Source organism: Mus caroli, unplaced genomic scaffold (genome assembly GCF_978045245.1).
Source record: "Mus caroli unplaced genomic scaffold, Mus_caroli_1 scaffold_13, whole genome shotgun sequence".
Classification (NCBI taxonomy): domain Eukaryota; kingdom Metazoa; phylum Chordata; class Mammalia; order Rodentia; family Muridae; genus Mus; species Mus caroli.
In genome coordinates this window covers 68014934-68033727 of record NW_028227268.1, presented here as the reverse complement: position 1 = coordinate 68033727, position 18794 = coordinate 68014934, and the positions used below count along the sequence as shown (strand labels likewise).

At 44.4% G+C, this 18794-nt stretch overlaps 1 protein-coding gene across 1 annotated transcript in view; it reads right to left on the bottom strand.

Moving 5' to 3' along the window:
- The window catches only part of Ccdc69 (coiled-coil domain containing 69), a 36014-nt gene that overhangs the window by 3042 nt on the left and 14178 nt on the right, over positions 1-18794 (bottom strand). Inside the window, exons 2-4 of the mRNA XM_021178198.2 lie at positions 7968-8052; positions 2434-2507; positions 170-271 (exon numbers count right to left, since the gene is read on the bottom strand). Of these exons, the coding sequence (XP_021033857.1) occupies positions 170-271; positions 2434-2507; positions 7968-8052 (261 nt within the window). The remainder of the gene's footprint in view (positions 1-169; positions 272-2433; positions 2508-7967; positions 8053-18794) is intronic.

Sequence of the window (18794 nt, the reverse complement as noted above, 5' to 3'; positions counted from 1 at the left end):
TAGTTGCCCCAAGTTCTGTCTGCTTCTCTCAGTGTGAATTGAGAACCCTCTTGTTTCTGGGCTCTTGTGAAGGGGAAATTGTCAGGTTTGAGGTTTGTTCTCTAGGGTTGCCTGCCCATGCCCTTCCCATAGCATCAAGGATAAAGGTCTGCAAGTGTTCTGTACCTACCTGGATGTGGTTTCTATAGAGTCGGCTAAGGATGGACCCATCCACCTTGTTCATCTTGGCTTGCGTGGCCTCCTGTGGTGAGACATGACTTGCACAGGTGTTCTGGGGAAGGGAGCAGGAAGGAGATAGCAAAGACAGCCTGTCAAGGTGATTTTCACTATACCAATAAAAACCAGGAGGGCTAAGGTTCTTCATTGTGATTCTGGCCTACACCACATACTGCACAGCAGAGCAGGCTGAAGCCATTGCATCGAAGGCTTGAAACATTCCAGGGCTACCTCTCGCTGTAGAGCTTTTAATGGCACCTGTGATGGTTGATCCTGATTGATAATTTTACAAGAGCTAGAGTCACCAGGAGACAAACCTCTGAGCACACTGTAGAGCTTTTAATGACACCTGTGATGGTTAATGCTGATTAATAACTACAAGTTCTAGAGTCGCCAGGAGACAAACCTCTGAGCATGCCTTTGAGAATGTTTCTAGATCAGGTTAACTGGGGTGGGAAGAGCCACTTTTTTTTTTTTTTTTAAATCTGGGTGGCACCATGCCATGGCCCAGGGTCATGCACTGAATATAGAGGACAGAGCAAGCTGAACACCAGTGTCTGTCACTCTCTGCTTCCTAACTGGGTGCCACTCGACCCGCTGCCACATCTTCCCACCACAACGGAATGACTCAAACCATAAGCCAACATGAACTCCTCCTTCCCGAAGATACTTCTTGTCAGGTATTTGATCAAAGTTAACTACAACTGATCCCCAAACTCTTGGGGTGACATCCTGGTTATTTAAGACCAATGTCAACCTACATTCAAAGCCCAGCCATGTCCTGCTCTACCTGCCTATGCAGTGGCTCAGCATCACACCCAACCCCAATCTCAGGACATGTTCTCTCTGTGCCTTTCCCCTGACAGAGATCTCCTCAGCCATTCCCCTTGTGGCAGAGTCCAACCTCTTCTTATGATCCTAGGCTCAGTCCCACCCTATGGTGCTTGCTTCCCCCTGGCCTTCCTATACCCCGGCATCTTGGACGTCCTTAGGCAACCTGTTTCCCACCCCTTCCTCCATGATTTTGAGCAAGTTGCTTGATTCTGTTTAGGACTTTCATCCCATGATTCCTCACTGAAGCTTCCCAGGCGTCTTCCGGGCTTAGACCTCCTCCCTCTCTGAACGCCTGCAGTCCGTGCCATCTCTGAGATCCCCCTGACAGTCCTTGGTAAGTGCTCTCCTTTCCTCTCTGTTGCTATGGGATAAAACATCCCAACACAAAGCAACTTAGGGGCAAAGAGGATTCATTTCAGCTTCAAATTCCAGGTGACTGTCCATCATTATGGGGAAGTCAACTTCCCCACAGGAAGGAACTTTAAACAGCTAGTCACAGCACAATCACAGTAAATAAACAAACAAACAGAGAAATTAGTGTGTACATGGTCACTTGCTGGCTTGCTTGTGTTCAGTGTGATCTCCCCACCCTGGCAGAGTTCAGGACCCTCTGAATTCCCTGGGCGTTGGGTGTTGCCCACATCAGGCTGATCTTCTAGATTAGCTTAATTCAGATAATACCCTACAAGACAATTCCATGCAGATGATTACTCATTAAGACTTTCTTCCCAGGCTACTCTAAGTTATGTCAAGTTAACAATGAACAAAAAAGCCGGGCGTGGTGGTGCACGCCTTTAATCCCAGCACTCGGGAGGCAGAGGCAGGCGGATTTCTGAGTTCGAGGCCAGCTTGGTCTACAACGTGAGTTCCAGGACAGCCAGAGCTACACAGAGAAACCCTGTCTCGAAAAAAAAAAAAAAAAAAAAAAAAAAACAATGAACAAAAAAGCTGATGGATTGGAGATATGGCTCAACACTGCCTTCTCTTCTAGAGGATCTCAGCTCAGTTCCCAGCACGCACATGATGGCTCACAACTGTCTGTCTATAGCTCTTTCCAGACATACAAATGGTGCATAGACATACATACAGAAATAAAACATACACATAAAATGACATAATAATAAAATCAATTAATTAATACACCCCCCCCCCCAAAAAAAAAAACAAAGCAGAAAACCACCATAGAAAAGGAGGCCAACCTTAATTGCAAGCCAAGGCCCCTTAACCAACTCTCTGGTCACCATATCAAAGGACCAGGGTACATGGAAATTAAGCACTTTAGCCCCCTATCATCTAGGCATCATTTTTGGCTGCTTTGGGGGTCCACATGGCTTCCTTGTCATTTCTCCACCTCCCACACCCAAATGGCCAGGCCCGTCTCACCTGCAACGAGGCTTTGGCCTCTTGGACACAGTCACTAAGAGAGACTTTCTCCTGTGCATTCGATGTCTGCGGGACTGTGAAGAAAGGAGAGTTTTATAAAACACTTTCCCCCAAGCCTCTGTTGAGTTCCTTAAAGTATGGAAGGTTCTGATGATCACATGGGGCCCAGGAGCTGAGCTTTGGTCTTCTTCATCCTTCTCTCTCCCACTCTGGCTCATGAGCTGTGCTGGTTAGAGTCTATTGTTAACTGGATACAGTCTAGAGTCACTTAAAAAGAGGGAACCTCATCTGAGGAATCGGCAGGGTCACACTGTCCTGTGGGTATATCTGTGGAGCACTGACTTCTAATTGATGTGGGAGGGTTCAGCCCACTGTGGTAGGGCAGGTGACCTGGGCCATGTAAGAAATTAGCTAAGCATGGGTAAGTGAGAGCCAGTGAGCTCGAAATTGACATTCTTCCATAGATTCTGTCTCCAGGTTCCTGCCATGAGTTCCTGCTCTGACTTCTCTCAATGATGGGAGCGTGACCTAGATGGTTAAGCATTTGTAGGGCTTAACAAACCCCTGGGAAACAGAAACATCTCCTCCTGGGAGAGAGTGAGCCCCACCAGAACAGGAGGGCACTGTATCCCTGAAGCTTAGATGCAAGGCATGATGGGATCCTGCTGCAGCAGGCTAGGAGACAGGTGTTTAGCTGAGGGCGGGTCATGAAATCACAAAAAGGACAGAGCACCTGTGGCAGGAATCCCCAAAGTCCTGCCTCCTCTTCTTCAAGATGGAGAAACTGTTAGAGGATGACAGCAAGTGGCTCAAAGTCCATCACCCTCAGCAGTGAGTGGAGCCAAGAAGCACCACCAGGTTGTTTGTAAGGGCAGGATCCAGGGGAAAGAGACCAGGCTTTCTCAGAGGGGCAGTGCAGAGTGCTGAAGATCGGCCCATCCCACAATGGGTCTGGTGAGACTTACCACTCTACATTCCCCAGCCCGATTGGGGAATATTTGACCGATCACTCAAAAACAGCCAATCAATGACTAGGCAGATATGTGCAACAGGAGTGATGGGAAGAGTGATAGCCAAAGGCCAGGGTCATAGAGAGCAGCATCATAGGAGAGAGCTCACAGCCAGATGTGGTGGCTCACATCTGTAATCTCAGTAGTTGGAAGGCTGAGATAGGGGGATTACCAGAAGTTCAAAGCTAGCCCAGGTTATAGAGTGAGACCTTGTCACAAACAAAACAAAACAAAACAAAACAAAACAAAACAAAACAAAACAAAACAAAACAAAATGAAACAAAACCAAAATACCAACCAAACCAAACCAACCAACCAACCAACCAACCACTACCACCACCACCACCACCACCACCACAAAAAACCAAAACTGGGTAGTAACATACATCTTTTATCCCAGACTTGGGAGGCTGAGGCAGGAAGTTCTCAAGGAGTTTGAGGCCAGCCTGGTTTACAAAGCAAGTTCCAGGCCAGCTCAGGCTACATAGTGAGATCTGTCTCAAACAATGATAACAACCATCAGCAACAAAAATGCCAACCAGATCTTTATTTGCTTGGGTTAAATAACGTGTCACTATGATGATCTGAGTTTGATACCCAAGACTCATGTGGAAGGAGGAAAGAACTGACTCGAACAAGGAGTCCTCTGAACTTCACACACGTGCTATGGTATGCACTCAACTATATATTCATACACACATATACACACACAAATAAATAAAATACACTTTATGAAAAAAAACAGAAAAATAGGAAGAAATTCAGACTACTGGGAAGATTGAATTGGCACGCTCCTGGGCTTCTCAGTGGGTCACTCAGCATCTATATATTTATTGTACTAAATATCATTAAACCAATGCCCACAGATTTTTCCCATGTAGGTAAAGAATGCTGGTTTCAGACACAAACTGGACAGACGCTGAGCTTGCTGTTTAGCTGCCCTCTGGGGGCTCAAATTCTATTGCCAAACATTCTGTACCAATGTTACAAGGTTTCAAGGTTATGAAACTCATTCAGACCTCTGTCCTAGTTACTATGTTTCTGGGAAGAAGAATTAAATGCTGGGGGAGAAACAAATCTTTGTGAAAAAGATCACTTTTAAGGACAAATCTAGATTTCTAGACTTCCAAGAACTAAGCAAACACACTGGTGTTATTGTCTAAACTTGCTTTTTTTTTTTTTTGAAAACATTGTAGCCCATGCTAGCTTTAAGTTCCTGGTCATCTTTCTGCTTCAGCTTCCTGAGTGTTGGATTATAGGCAGCCTTCATTTTTGTAGCTATGCTTGGTAACATGTTTGCTTCAGTGTTAATGAAAACAAACAAAAACAAACAGACAAACAAACAAACAAACAAACAAAAAACCAAAAAACACAGGGGGCTGGTGAGATGGCTCAGTGGTTAAGAGCAGTCAGTGCTCTTCTGAAGGTACCGAGTTCAAATCCCAGCAACTACATGGAGGCTCACAACCATCTGTAACAAGATCTGTTACATCTGAAGACAGCTATAGTATACTTATATATAATAAATAAATCTTTTTTAAAAAAATGAAAAAAACCAAGGGCTACAGGGAAGCTCAGGGTCAAGAACATCTGTTGCCCTTACAGAGGGACCAGAGTTCAGTGCGCACAGCTCATCATCTCCTGTACTTCCAACTGCAGGGAATCTAATGCCCTCTTCTGGCCTCTGAGAGTACTGCACATACATGCACATACACAAATATTTTGAAGAACAAGATATAAAATTTATACAAGAATGCTGTATGATCATGACAGCTTACAAAGGAAGCAATTTGAAGCCAGGTATGGTGGCTCATGCTTTTAATCCGAGCACTCAGAAGGCAGTGGCAAGTGGATCTCTGTGAGTTCAAGGCTAGCCTGGTGTACAGAGTGACTTCCAGAACTTGTTCAGACCTTTGTCCTAGTTACAATGTTTCCAGTTGCTATGTAGCCAGAGCTACACAACAAGACCCTGTCTTGGAAAAAAAAACAAAAAATAATAATTCTGGAATTATTATTTTGTGTGTTCATTTTCAAGATCTATTTTAATGCTGTTAAAACATACATAACTTTCCCAAAGTATCTATATAAATGCTAACAGTACACAAAAAGATTTCAACCAGTGGTTGGGCTGGAGAGATGGCTCAGTGGTTAAGAGCACTGGCTGGTCTGCCAGAGGTCCTGAGTTCAATTCCCAGCAACCACATGGTGGCTCACAACCATATGTAATGGGATCTGGTGCCCTCTTCTGGTGTGTCTGAGGACAGCAACAGTGTACTCTTATAGAATAAATAAATCTTAAGATGTCAACCAGTTAGTAGTTAGGGAACTGTAGATCGAAAATTTAATAAATCAAGCATGGTGTCATACCCCTGTGACCTCAGTACTTAGGAGGATGAAGCTAAGCTGCTTGGCTTAGTGAGATCCAGTCTCAAAAGCAAACACAAGAATCCCTTAAAGGAATATGAAGAGCAGAAACTGTAATGTTCATACATGGTTTTGAAGGAGGCTGAGGCAGGAGGATCATTGCAAACTGTCAGTCAGGCTGGGCAATTAGTAAGTTCCAGGACAGCCAGGGTTACACAGTGGGATTACGTCTCAAACAATAGCAAACAAACAAGAAAAACAGACAGGCACCCACAATGAGATGCCACTTTGTGCTCACAACAGTGATGACAGAAATGGAAAAGCAATACACATTGACGAGGCTGGGGAGCCGCTGGGACCTTCACACCTTATTGGGAAGAGCATGAAGTAGTACAGTTGCTATGGAAAAGAGTTTGGGAGTTTCTCTGAAGGTTAAATACAGAAATGCCATATTTTCCTTCTACATGTAAAGTGAGGTGAAATTGAAGTAAGTACTTGGGCTAATGGTTCCATTCACAGTGGCTGGAGGTAAAGACAGCTTGAATATCCATGATGAATAAAGTGTGGTACATCCATTCAGTCATATTACTCAGCCACAAAAAAGAAATTGAGTCCAGATGTGTGTTGTAACACGGAAGCATCTTGTTGGGTGAAGTAAGCTGGGCTGTCTAATGTCATTGATATGAGTCTGATGCCATGAAATCAGAGAACAGGTTAGCAGTTGCCAAAGGCTGGTGGGAAGATAAGGAGTCACGACTGCTGGGTGTTTCTTTTTGGGGTAAGGAGAATGTTCTTGCACTGAGTGGTAGTAATGATCGCATTTACAATGCATTTAGTGGCTTGTAAGTGCACTAGATGTCACCAGTGTCACACATACCAATGTTGTATGTGGGTTTTACCAATCTGGAAAAATAAGTATGCATGAATTTGGTCATTTCAATTCTAAGTTATTTAAAAACTATTAATGTGACCAAAAAAACCCTCCTATTTGATTTTTAAAAACCTAATTGTGTGTGTGTGTGTGTGTGTGTGTGTGTGTGTGTGTGTGTGTCTGTCTGTCTGTCTGTCTGTCTGGGGGGGGTGTTATGTACATAACTGCAATACCTGTGGAAACCAGAAGAGAGTCCTCATAACTGGAGTTACAGGTGGTTGTAAACTTCCAGATGTGGGTGCTCCGGTCCTCTGGAAGAGCAGTGTATAGTCTCAACCGCGGAGCCATTGCTCCAGCCTTTGCTTCATTTTTTTTTTTTTTTTGAGACCAGTTTTTGCTGTGTCTCTCAGCTGGCTTTTAACTTACCATGTTGCCCTAGACTGGCCTCAAACTTAACAGTTGTCCTCTTACCTTCAGCCTTGTGTGTAATGGGATTACATGGCCATGAGCTATGCCTGACTATCCTAGACATAATTTCTTTTATATTTGTATGTGTATATGGTGAGTGTATTGTGTACATGTATGTGTGTGTATTGAGCACAGACATATGCAGAGGTCAAAAGCTGACCCAATGCTGACCTTGTGTGCTACTGCACACAGTAAGTTGATCTTGTGTACCATTACAGACAGTAAGTTAGTTGGCCAGTGAGATTCTGGGGATTCTCCTGCCTCCACCTCCCATCTCACCATATGAGAACAGAATAGACACACACTGTGATCCTTCTTTACATAGGTTCTGGGGATCTGAACTTGGGTCCTCTCACTTTCACCACATGCGTTTTACCCACTGAACCATCTTCCCAGGCTCATCCGAGACATAATTTTTAGGCATCATCACTGTATGGCCTGAAGGTGGTTGATAAAAAGTGATTTCATTTGTACAGGTTTTCTAGTTCCTGACTCTCTCCCTTTTTGAGACATGGTTTGGAGTAGCCCAGACTGGGATCCACTTTGTAACACAGATTTGCCTTGAATTCCTGACTCTCCTGTCACTGTCACCTCCCAGCTGCTAGGATTAGAGATGTGTGCCGATATGCCCCACCTACGGTGGGTAGACTTCCAGGAGATGCTTTTAAAAGGAAAGAAAAATGGGTGTGGCAGGGATGCTCAAATAAAGGGAAGCAAAGCATGGTGGCAGAATGTGAAAGGCACACCCCAAGGAAAATCCCATCACCCCTCTGAATCCGAGAGGCCCATGATGAGCTGCCTGGAGCCTCTCCCATTCTCACCTTGCCCAGCCTCCTCATGCCTTCCTTCCAGGATCCTTCCTTCTTTGTTCAGTGCCTCCAGGAGTTCTGTCTGTGTCTCTTCCACCTGAGTGAAGAGTAGGTCAGGCTTGAGATTGGATGGGTAAAGCACACTGTCTCTCAACAGCCCACTACATATAGCCCCGGGCTTCTTGGAACTGGGTGATTAGCACCCCACCGCCTCTATGACTGATGGGAAAGATGATGAGCCAGGGCAGAAGCCCTCTGAGCCATAGCAAGTCTCAGAGATCCTGTCATCCTTAGGCTCGGATATATTACCAGAAGACTGCCTATATAGAAGGGTATTAGGGGTCTTTTATTGTTGGTGTTCCTTCTGCAGGGCAGGACTGGCCTCTCTCTACTGGTCTACATGAAGCACCCCCCCCCCCAATTCATGCTGCTTCAAGTTCTAAAGGCTACAGGTTATTTCTGCCTCTTGCTCTCAAGTTCCTGATTTGAGGTCCCATGAGTCAGGTCCCTGGTGTGCCCACAGAGACCAGAAAATAGCAGCAGTCCCCATCTCTCCAGGCTGGCCACTTGCAGCCAGTCTCACTGTCTCACACCCGAGATGTGTGGCAGATCCACTGCACTCTGAGGGCATGATTCAGACAACAGAGTCTATGATAGATGTCCTAGTACAGCCTGTGTGTCCACGGGGCAGCTCCTTTCCCCTTAGGCACTAGTGCCTGGTCATACAAAAGAGTCCACAGTTAAAGATTCTGCAGGTCAGGGATGGGACCAGCAACATCTAGACAGCTATGTTATCAAAACACTACAGCCCCATAGATGCACATATCTGACTCACCCTCGTAGAAGAAGTGGGTTTCTGGTCAATTCATCTAAGCAAATGATATTTTGGTGCATTCAAGGGGGCTCCTGGAGGACTTGAGTCCCTGTCTTCCTGGCATTATCTGAGGTAACACCCTCATTGTCTACAGTTCCCTGAAGCTTGTCTGCCTAAACCATCAGAGTCCAACAGATATTCTTTTAAAAGAATCTTCATGGGACTGGAGAGATGGATCAATGGCTGAGAGTCCTCCCTGCTCTTCCAGAGAACCTGAGTTCTGTTTCCAACACCCAACCCTGGTAGCTCACGTCCTCCTGTATCTCCACTGTAGGGGAGCTGATGCTCTCTGCTGGCCTCTACAGACAGCTATGCATGCTGCACGTGCAGGTGAGTATGCACAGGAAAGTAAATCCTATCTTTTTTTTTTTTTTGGTGTGTATGGGTTGCATGGAGGTCAGAGGTGTCAGCCCTTACCTATCACCTGGTTTGAGACAGGGCCTTATCTCTGCTGCATCCTCTGGGCTGGCTAGTCTACAAGATTCCAGAATTTCTTCTGTCCCTGCCTCCCATCTCACTAAAGGAGTATGGGATTACAGATGGTGTGCCACCAAGTGTGTCTTTACATGGGTTCTGGACTCAGGTCCTCACGATTGCACGGCAGATACCTTTATCTATTGAACCCTTTCCACAGCCTCTTACTTTAAACTTTAAAACATCATTTACTGGGCTACAGAGATGGTTCAGCGGGTAAAGGCTCCTGACGCTAAACCTGACAACCTGAGTGGGATCCCTGGGACCCACATGGTGGAAGGAGAGGCCTGACTCTTGCAGGCTGTGGTCTGATTTCCACATGTGCAGTGTGCCACACAAACTTAATGTCATTAAAATAAAATCACTTTAATTTATTTGTGTGCGTGTGGGTGGGTGAGAGTGTGCATATGTGGAGATCAAGCAGCTTGTGGAATTGGTTTTCTTCTCTTACTCCTTGACCTCCGGGAACCAAGCTCAGGTTCTTCAGCCTCAGCAGCAGAACCTTCACCTACTGTGCTTTCTCAGTGGCTCCCGCTACTCCGTTTAAAAGCTACCCTGGGATCCTGGAGAGATGGCTACGTGGTTAAGAGCACTGACTGTTCTTCCAGAAAACCTGGGTTCAATTTCTAGCATCCACTTGACAATTCCAGGGAATTGATTGGATGCTCTCTTTTGGCCTCTGTGGGTACCCATAAGCATGAGAGCATCTCCCCCACCCCCAATGCCCCAGATGAAAACAAAATAAACATTTATTTTTTTAAAGCCACCCATTTAAAGCCAGACATGTAATCTCAGTACTGGGGCAATAATAGAGACAGGAAGTCCAGAAATTCAAGGCCAACTTTGATAACACATTGTGATTGAGGCCAGCCTAGGGTACATGAGACCCTCTCAAAGCAACAAGAACAAATGAACAGAAGCCACTCAATATAATGAAGCAGTCAGTTTCAAATTGTGCAGGTTCATTGGCAGAGATTCAAAACTTCAGAACTTTGAAGATTAATTCTGGGTATATTTCCTATGTATAGTTAAAGACAGCCAGCCGGCTTGATAATGTTGAGAAAACACTCATACATCTGCCTAAGCTTTCCCCCACTGCTTCCACAGCTAGGGAGGAAACTGAGGCAGAAGGCAGGGGTGGGGGAAGGGCTTGAGAGTAAATTGGGAAGGGGGAACAAGAAATGCTGGGCCTGGCTGCTTGAGTTGGCTTTAATCTGAATTTCCTGTACCACTTTCCTCACGATCCGTGACCTTGACCCCTGACTAACACAGCCCGGTCATTGCATGAAAATTCCTGCGGGCTTTCTTTCTAGATAATTTTTCAAGCCTTTGTCAGTGCATTAAAGCCTCTGATCTCATACGTGTTATCTATTCTGGACCCAAAAAGCCCTCTGAACATCTCCCAGCATGCCAGACAAGTGTTTTACCAGTGATCTACACCCCAAAAGTGTTTCGTAAAATCACTTGACACTTTATTTAGCAACTGTGGGCGTGTGTGTCTATCACACATGTGTGAAGGCCAGAGGTCAGCCTGTGGGAGCCAGTTCTCTCCCTTCACTGTGTGAGTCCTAGGGATTGAACTCAGGTCATCAAGTGCCTTTAGACCCAGAATGTTTATTTTTATTTATTTGTGTGTGTGTGTATGTGTGTGCACGCACGCACCACATGCATATGGGTGCTTCTGGGGGCCAGAAGAGATATTTTATTCCCCAGGAACTGGAGTTACTGACAGTTGTTAGCTGGCAAATCATCTCTGTAGCCCCCATGCACTTTTAAAAAAGATGTGGTCTCATTAGATGCTGAAAACACCTTTGGTAAAATCCAACATCCCTTCATGACAAAAATCTTGGAGAAATCCGGGATAAACAGGACGTGCCTAAACATAATAAAGGCAATATACAGCAAGACAATAGCCAACATGGAATTAAATGGAGAGAAACTCAAAAGCAATTCTACTAAAATCAGGAACAAGACAAGGCTGTCCACTCTCTCCTTATCTATTTTAGTGCCTGAAGTTCTAGCTAGAGCAATAAGACAGATAAAGGAGATCAGGGGGGATACAAATCAGAAAGGAAGAAGTCAGAGTATCACTTTTGCAAATGATATACCTAATTGACCCCAAAAATTCTACCAGAGAACTCCTAGCTGATAAACACTTTGAGTGAAGTGGCTGGATACAAGATTAACTGACAACAACAACAACAACAACAACAACAACAACAACAAGTCAGTAGCTTTCCTATAGACAAAAGACAAACAGGCCGAGAAAGAAATCAGGGCAACAACACCCTTCACAATAGCCACAAATAATATAAAATAATCTTGGTGTAACTCTAACCAAGCAATGGAAAGACCTGTATGACAAGAACTTCAAGTTTTTGAAGAAAGAAATTGGAGAAGGTATCAGAAGTTAGATCTCCCATGCTTATGGATCAGTAGGATTAACAAAGGAAAATATGGATTACCAAAGTGGCTGTACTCCCACCAGTAATGAAGGAGTGTTCCCCTTGCTCCACATCCTTGCCAGCATGAGCTGTCACTTGTAGTTTTGATCTTAGCTATTCTGACAGATGTAAGATGGAATCTCAGAGTCAGTTTGATTTGCATTTCCCTGATGGCTAAGGATGTTGAACATTTCTTGAAGTGCTTCTCAGCCATTTGAAATTCCTCTGTTGAGAATTCTCTGTTAAGATCTGTACCCTGTTTTTTAATTGGATTGTTTGGTTTGTTGCTGTCTAGTTTCTTGAGGTCTTTATATATTTGGAAACTAGCCCTCTGCTGGATATGAGGTTGGTAAAGATCTTTTCACATTCTGTTTTGCCTATTGATGGTGTCCTTTGCCTTATAGAAGCTTTTCTGTTTCCTGAGGTCACATTTATTAATTGTTGATCTTAGTGTCTGCACTACTGGTGTTCTCTTTGGAAAGTTGTCTCCTGAGTCAATGCATTCAAGGCTATTCCCCACTTTCTTTTCTATCAGGTTCAGTGTATCTGGTTTTATGGTTGAGGTCTTTGATCCACTTGGACTTGAGTTCTGTGCAGGGTGATAGATATGGATCTATTTACATTCTTCTACATGCAGACATCCAGTTAGACCAGCACCATTTGTTGAAGATGCTTCCTTTCTTCACCATATAACTGGCGTCTTTGTCAAAAATTAGGCATCTATAGGTATGTAAATTTACACCTGGGTCTTCGATTCCATTGATCAACTTGTCTGTTTTTAGGCCAATGCCATGCTGGTTTTATTACTATTGCTCTGTAGTACAACTTGAAATCAGGGGTGGTGATACCTCCAGAAGTTCTTTTATTATTCAGAATTGTTTTAGCTATCCTGGGTTTTTTGTTTTTCCATATGAAGCTGAGTATTGCTTTTTCAAAGTCTGTAAGGAATTGTGTTCGAATTTTGATGGGGATGGCATTGAATCCATGGATTGCTTCTGGTAGGCTGGCTTTTCAGAAAATTGAGAATCAATCTACTTCAAGACCCAGCTATACCATCCTTGAGAATATACCTAAAGGATACTTCATTCTACTACAAGAACACTTGCTCAACTATATTCATAGCAGCAATATTCATAATAACCAGAAAGTGGAAACAATCTAGAAGTCCCTCAACTGAAGAATAGATAAAGAAAATGTGGTTTGCCAGGAGTGGTGGTGCACGCCTTTAATCCCAGCACTTGGGAAGCAGAGGCAGGTGGATTTCTGAGTTCAAGGCCAGCCTGGTCTACAGAATGAGTTCCAGGACAGCCAGGGCTACTCAGAGAAACCCTGTCTCGAAAAACCAAGAAAAGAAAAGAAAAGAAAAGAAAAGAAAAGAAAAGAAAAGAAAAGAAAAGAAAAGAAAAGAAAAGAAAAGAAGATGTGGTACATGTATACAATGGAGTATTACTCAACTGTTAAAAAAATCATGAAATTTGTAGGCAAAGGGATGGATAGTTCTACAAAAAAAAAAAAAAAAAAAAATCATCCTGAGTGAGGTAACTCAGACTCAGAAAGACAAACATGGTGTGTACTCACTGATAAGTGGATATTAGCTGTAAAGGATAAATATACTTATAATCTTCAGACCCAGAGAGACTAAGTTACAAGGAGGGCTCTAGGGGGGAATGCATGACTCTCCCTGGGAAGGGGAAATAGAATAGATACTGAGAGAGGACCAGATGGGATGGGATGGGGTAGGTAGAGAAGTGGGGACAGGAACAGGAGGAGTTAAGTGAGAAGTTGGAAAAAAAGTACTGGGAGAGACAACTGGGATTCGGGGGCATCTTGGAGATGAGCTTGAAATCCAATGCAATGGAATTCTCCAGAAATCTATGAGGGCGATCCTAGCTAAGACTCCTAGCAAAGGGGGATACAGAGCTTGAGCCAGCCATCTCCTGTAACCAGGCAAGACTTCCAGTGGAGAGACTGGGACACCAATCCAGCTACAAAAGCTTCAACCTACAATCTGTCCTGCCTACAAAATGTGCAGTGGTAAAAGTGGCACAGAAATTGTGGGGATTGTCAACCAGTGACTGGTCCACCTTGAGACCCACACCATGAGAAAGGGCCCAGCTTGACACTACCTGGAGAGCCAGGACCCAGAGGCTAGATAACCCAGAGACATAGGATGGAACCAAACATGACTGGCAAAAAAAAAAAAAAAAAAAAAAAAAAAAGGTCAATGAAATGATCCCCAATGATAGTAATGACATCTTGCTATACTCATAGATTGATATGTAGTCCAATTGCCATCAGAGAGGCTTCACTGAGCAACTGATAAAAACTGATGCAGAGGCCCACAGCCAAACATTAGGGGGAGCTTGGGGAGTCACAGAGACTGACAACTAGGCAGCCTGCATGGGACTGGCCTAGCTCTCTGCACAGATGTTACAGTTTTATAGTTTGGTTTTCTTGTGGGAATCCTAACAGTGGGAGCAGGGGCTGTCTCTGACTCTTTTGCGTGCTTTGGGACCCTTTTCTGCCTAATGGGTTCCTTCTAAGGCCTCACCCAGCCTTAATACAAAGGGATTTAATTACTCTTCCTGAAACTTACTGATCTGCCATGTTTGCTTTAGATGCATGGGAGCCTGCCCTTTTCTGAAGGGGAGAAATGGAAGGGGGTAGAGAAAGAAGGGACTGGGAGGAGGCGGGGGACTACAGTCTGGATGTAATATATGAGAGATGAATATGTTTTAAAAAAAGATATTGTCTCTTGTAACTCTGAAACTCACAATCCTCCTGCCTCTCCCTCTGCCTCTCAAATCCTTGAATTATGGGTAAACACCACCATGCTCAGCTGTAGTTGTATTTAACATCTGATCTCTTGTCTCAGCCAGAAGAGATGTGGCCACGCCCACATGGCAAAAGGGTTTCACACCAAACACTCAAGATATGTCTTCTTCAAATGTGTAGGTGTTACCATAGACCATGCAGTGAGGCAGGGGAATGGAGTGGCTGTGACTTTAAACCATGCCAGGCCCCAGCTTAGACTAAGAGACCTAGAGTGTCTTGAACCAACTACTAAAGATAAGCCAACAGGCCAGAAGTGATGTGTCTGGAAGTGATTCTGGTCTTTCTCTCACAGTTCATCCTCTAGTTCAACATCCTAATCCAGCCATGTTCTGGGTGTAGAAGGGCACTGAATCCCTCAGCACCAATGACTGGCTCTTAGTGACAATGGCCAGTGTGCCCCAGAGCAAATGCCCCGAGAGCATGGGGTCCCTCTCTTTTTTTAATACATGCATTTGTATTTGTGTGTGTGTGTGTGTGCACGCGCGCGCGCACACCACAGTGCATGTGTGGAAAACATAGGACAACTTTGGGGAGTCAGTTTTTCTCTACCAGGGGTCCTCGGAGTCATCAGACTTGGAGGCAAACACCTGTACCCCCTAAACATCCTCACCAGCCTCAAAGGCTCATTTATCTTTTAAAAATTTTAATTAAAATACTTATTTATTTATCTATTTAATATGTATGAGTGTTTTGCCTGGATATATGTATTATCCTTATACCATATGTATGCCTGGTGCCTGAGGAGGCCCAGAAGAGAGCATCAGATCCCCCTAGGACTGGAGTTACACAGTTGTGAGCTGCCTTGAGGGTTCTGGGACTTGAACCCATGTCCTCTGGAAGAGTAGTCAGTTCTCTTAACCACTGGGCCATCTCTCTGGTTGTCCTAAAGGTTGTCTTCTTGGCAAACAGATTATGAGATGTTTATTAAAATAGCCAAAGTAGGACAGGTGAGATGGCTTAGTGGGTAAGGAGTTTGCTACCAAACCTAACAACCTGAATTCAATTCCCAGGACCCATATGATGGAAGAAGAGAACTGATTGCCATACAGTGTCCTCCATCCTGCACTTGTGTGTCATGTACATGTACATGCACACGTGCACGCGCGCGTGCACACACACACACACACAGAGTAAATAAATAAACAGTATTGTGAAGCTCTGGTTATGACCTCATGCTATATGAGGCCTCATGGGAGGCATTTCAAATTGGGTTGCACCTTGACAGATTGGTGCTGTGGGCCTATAATCCCAGCACTCAAGAGACTAAAGCAGGGGAATCGCAGGTTCCAGGCCAACCTAAGTTACATGGAGAGTTCAAAACAAAAATAGGACCAACCCAGAGCCGGAGAGAGGCTTGCTAGTACTTGCTGCTCTTCCAGAGGACCAAATTTCAGTTCCCAGTACCCACATGAAGTAGCTCACAAGGGCCTGTAACTCCAGCACTAGGGAATCTGACACTCTCTTCTGGTCTCCATGGGAACCTGCACTCATGTGGCATTCACTTATATAGACATACACCTATAAAAATAAATCTTAAAAATGAAACTCAACAAGCCAGACATCTCTTTAATACCAGCACTCGGAAGGCAGAGGCAGGTGGATCTCTGCGAGTTCAAAGCCAGGACAGCCAGGGCTACACAATGAAACTGTCTCAAAACAAAAAACCAAAACCCAAGCCGGGCAGTGATGGTGCACGCTTTTAATCCCAGCACTTGGGAGGCAGAGGCAGGCGGATTTCTGAGTTCGAGGCCAGCCTGGTCTACAAAGTGAGTTCCAGGACAGCCAGGGCTACACAGAGAAACCCTGTCTCAAAAAAAAAGAAAAGAAAGAAACAAAAAAACAAACACGGGGGAGAGGGACAGGGAGGGGGATGGACAATGGACACATGATTCAGTTAGAGCAGCACCACGCAGACGAAGACCATGTAGAGTTAAGCGATGATGAAGGCTGAGGTTCTAGATGCACCAAGCTCTGGGTTTAAACCCTAAACTCAGCACTGGGCTATCACACGAGCTCCCAGACCTCAGTTCCCTCAGAATGGTAGAAAGCACCCGCGCTGTCTAGCTCAACCCGAGAGCTCAGACTCAGGAGGTTCTTGCTTTGTGTCTGAGACACAGGGCAGGAACAGGCCCTGCAGAGCTGTGGCAGACCTCTCAGCCTGCCTCAAGTCTCCTCTCACTACACAGTGACACAGTCAGCTCTCCCCTCCCTTCCCATCCCCCTCCTTTGCATTCCTGGTGCCCTGGGAATTCAGCCCAGAGCCTTGTACATTGTCAGGCACTTTGCCACTGAGCTACATCACACTTGAGGGCCCTGACATTTTCTTATACTTAAACATTAGTACACAATGAATTTTTTTCCAGTTATACAGGAGTCAGCATTTGCTGAAGAAAGTAAAATCCTGTGATCCATAGATAAGCCTGGGATATGGCACTATATATGATATACCTGCCTAAACACATTTGAGCTGGGATATTATGTATGGTTTCTAATATCTTAATTTCTTAGATATCATGCATATTTATCTCATATTAATTGGTCTGCAAATATATTAATAATAGTGACTTAAATGAAATATCCAGGGTAACTTATTGTGAGGTGTCTAGATTGTTTCTTTAAAAATTATTTTCTAGGAGCCGAAGAATGGCTCAGTGGTTTAAAGCACTTGATGCTCTTTCAGAGGACCTGGGTTTGATCTCAGCACCCATATGGTAGCCCATAACCATTTGTAACTTCATCTCCTGGAGAAGCCAGAATCCTCTTCTGATCTTTTTGGGCACCAGGCAAACATATACATACATATACACACATGCAGGCAAAGCATTCTTATACATAAAATAGATAATATAAAAATTTAAATATATGTATATTAATGTTTGCTTGCATATATGTCTGTGCACCATGGGTGTATCTGGGGCCTAAAGAGGCCAGCACAGAGCATTGTGCTGCTTCTGAAATTGAAGCAATGCTCTGAAATTGAAGTTACAGATGGTTGTAAGCCAGCATACAAGAATCAAACTTGGGTTCTCTGGAAGAGTGCTCTTACCAGTGAGCTATTTCTTCTGCCCCTTACTTCTATTTTTTTTTGATCTTTTTGTTTTGTTTTGTTTTAAAGACAGGGTCTCGTGTAGCGTGTATCTCAGGCTGGCCTTGAACTTGCTGTGTAGCTGAAGATGAACTTGCATTCTTGATCCTCCTGCCTACACCTCCCAAGTGCTAGGATTGCAGGTGTGAATGGCCATATCCAATTTTCTTCCTTCCTTTCTTCTTACTTTCTCCCTTCCTTTCTAAGACATAGATCCTGGCTGACCTGGAATTCACTGTGTAGACAAGGTTTGCCTCAAACTCACTTTCTATCTGCTTCTGCTGGGTATAAAGTGCTGGAAGTAAAGGTGTATGCCACCACATCTGACATTATTTCTGTTTTGTTTTGTTTTTTCGAGACAGGGTTTCTCTGTATAGCCCTGGCTGTCCTGGAACTCACTTTGTAGTCCAGGCTGGCCTCGAACTCAGAAATCTGCCTGCCTCTGCCTCTCGAGTGCTGGGATCAAAGGCGTGCGCCACCACGCCTGGCTCTGTTTTTTTTTTTTTTCTAATGTATTTTACTTTTAAGTGTGTGTGTGTGCCTGTGTCCATGGGTGCCTGAAGAGGATACAGGATCTCCTGGATCTAACTGGAGTTACAGGCAGTTGAGAGTTCAGAAGAGCAGGACGTGCTTTCAATCACTGAGTCATCTCTCCAGCCCCTTTATTTCTATTTTTAATGGTCAAATTATGTTTTATGAATACATTGGTTTATAAAGGCTTGAGCAAGCCTGGGGCATGGCTCAATGGTAGAGACTGTATGAGACCCCAGGTTCAACCATTTCTTGGGTGACTTTTCTCATTGTTGTAACTCAAATAACATGACAAGAAGCAACACAACCTAGGGATGATAGACTTCCAGGGCCATAGCTCATTTTGGCAAGGGAGGCACGGTGGCAGGAGTCTGGGATGAATGGGTTCATTGTTTCTGAAATTAGGAAGCAGACATTGGACCATAGGAAACCCGAGAGCCCTTCTGGGTTTGATATGCTGTAGGTGGGGATAAAGTTGTTATCCCATCCACCGTTAATCTTGCCCTGTGTTTGCTTTGAGCAGGGAAGGGGCTAAAGGTGTGACATACTTGGATGTTCAAGCATCACGGAAGAGGTATCTCTGGGGTAGAGGATGC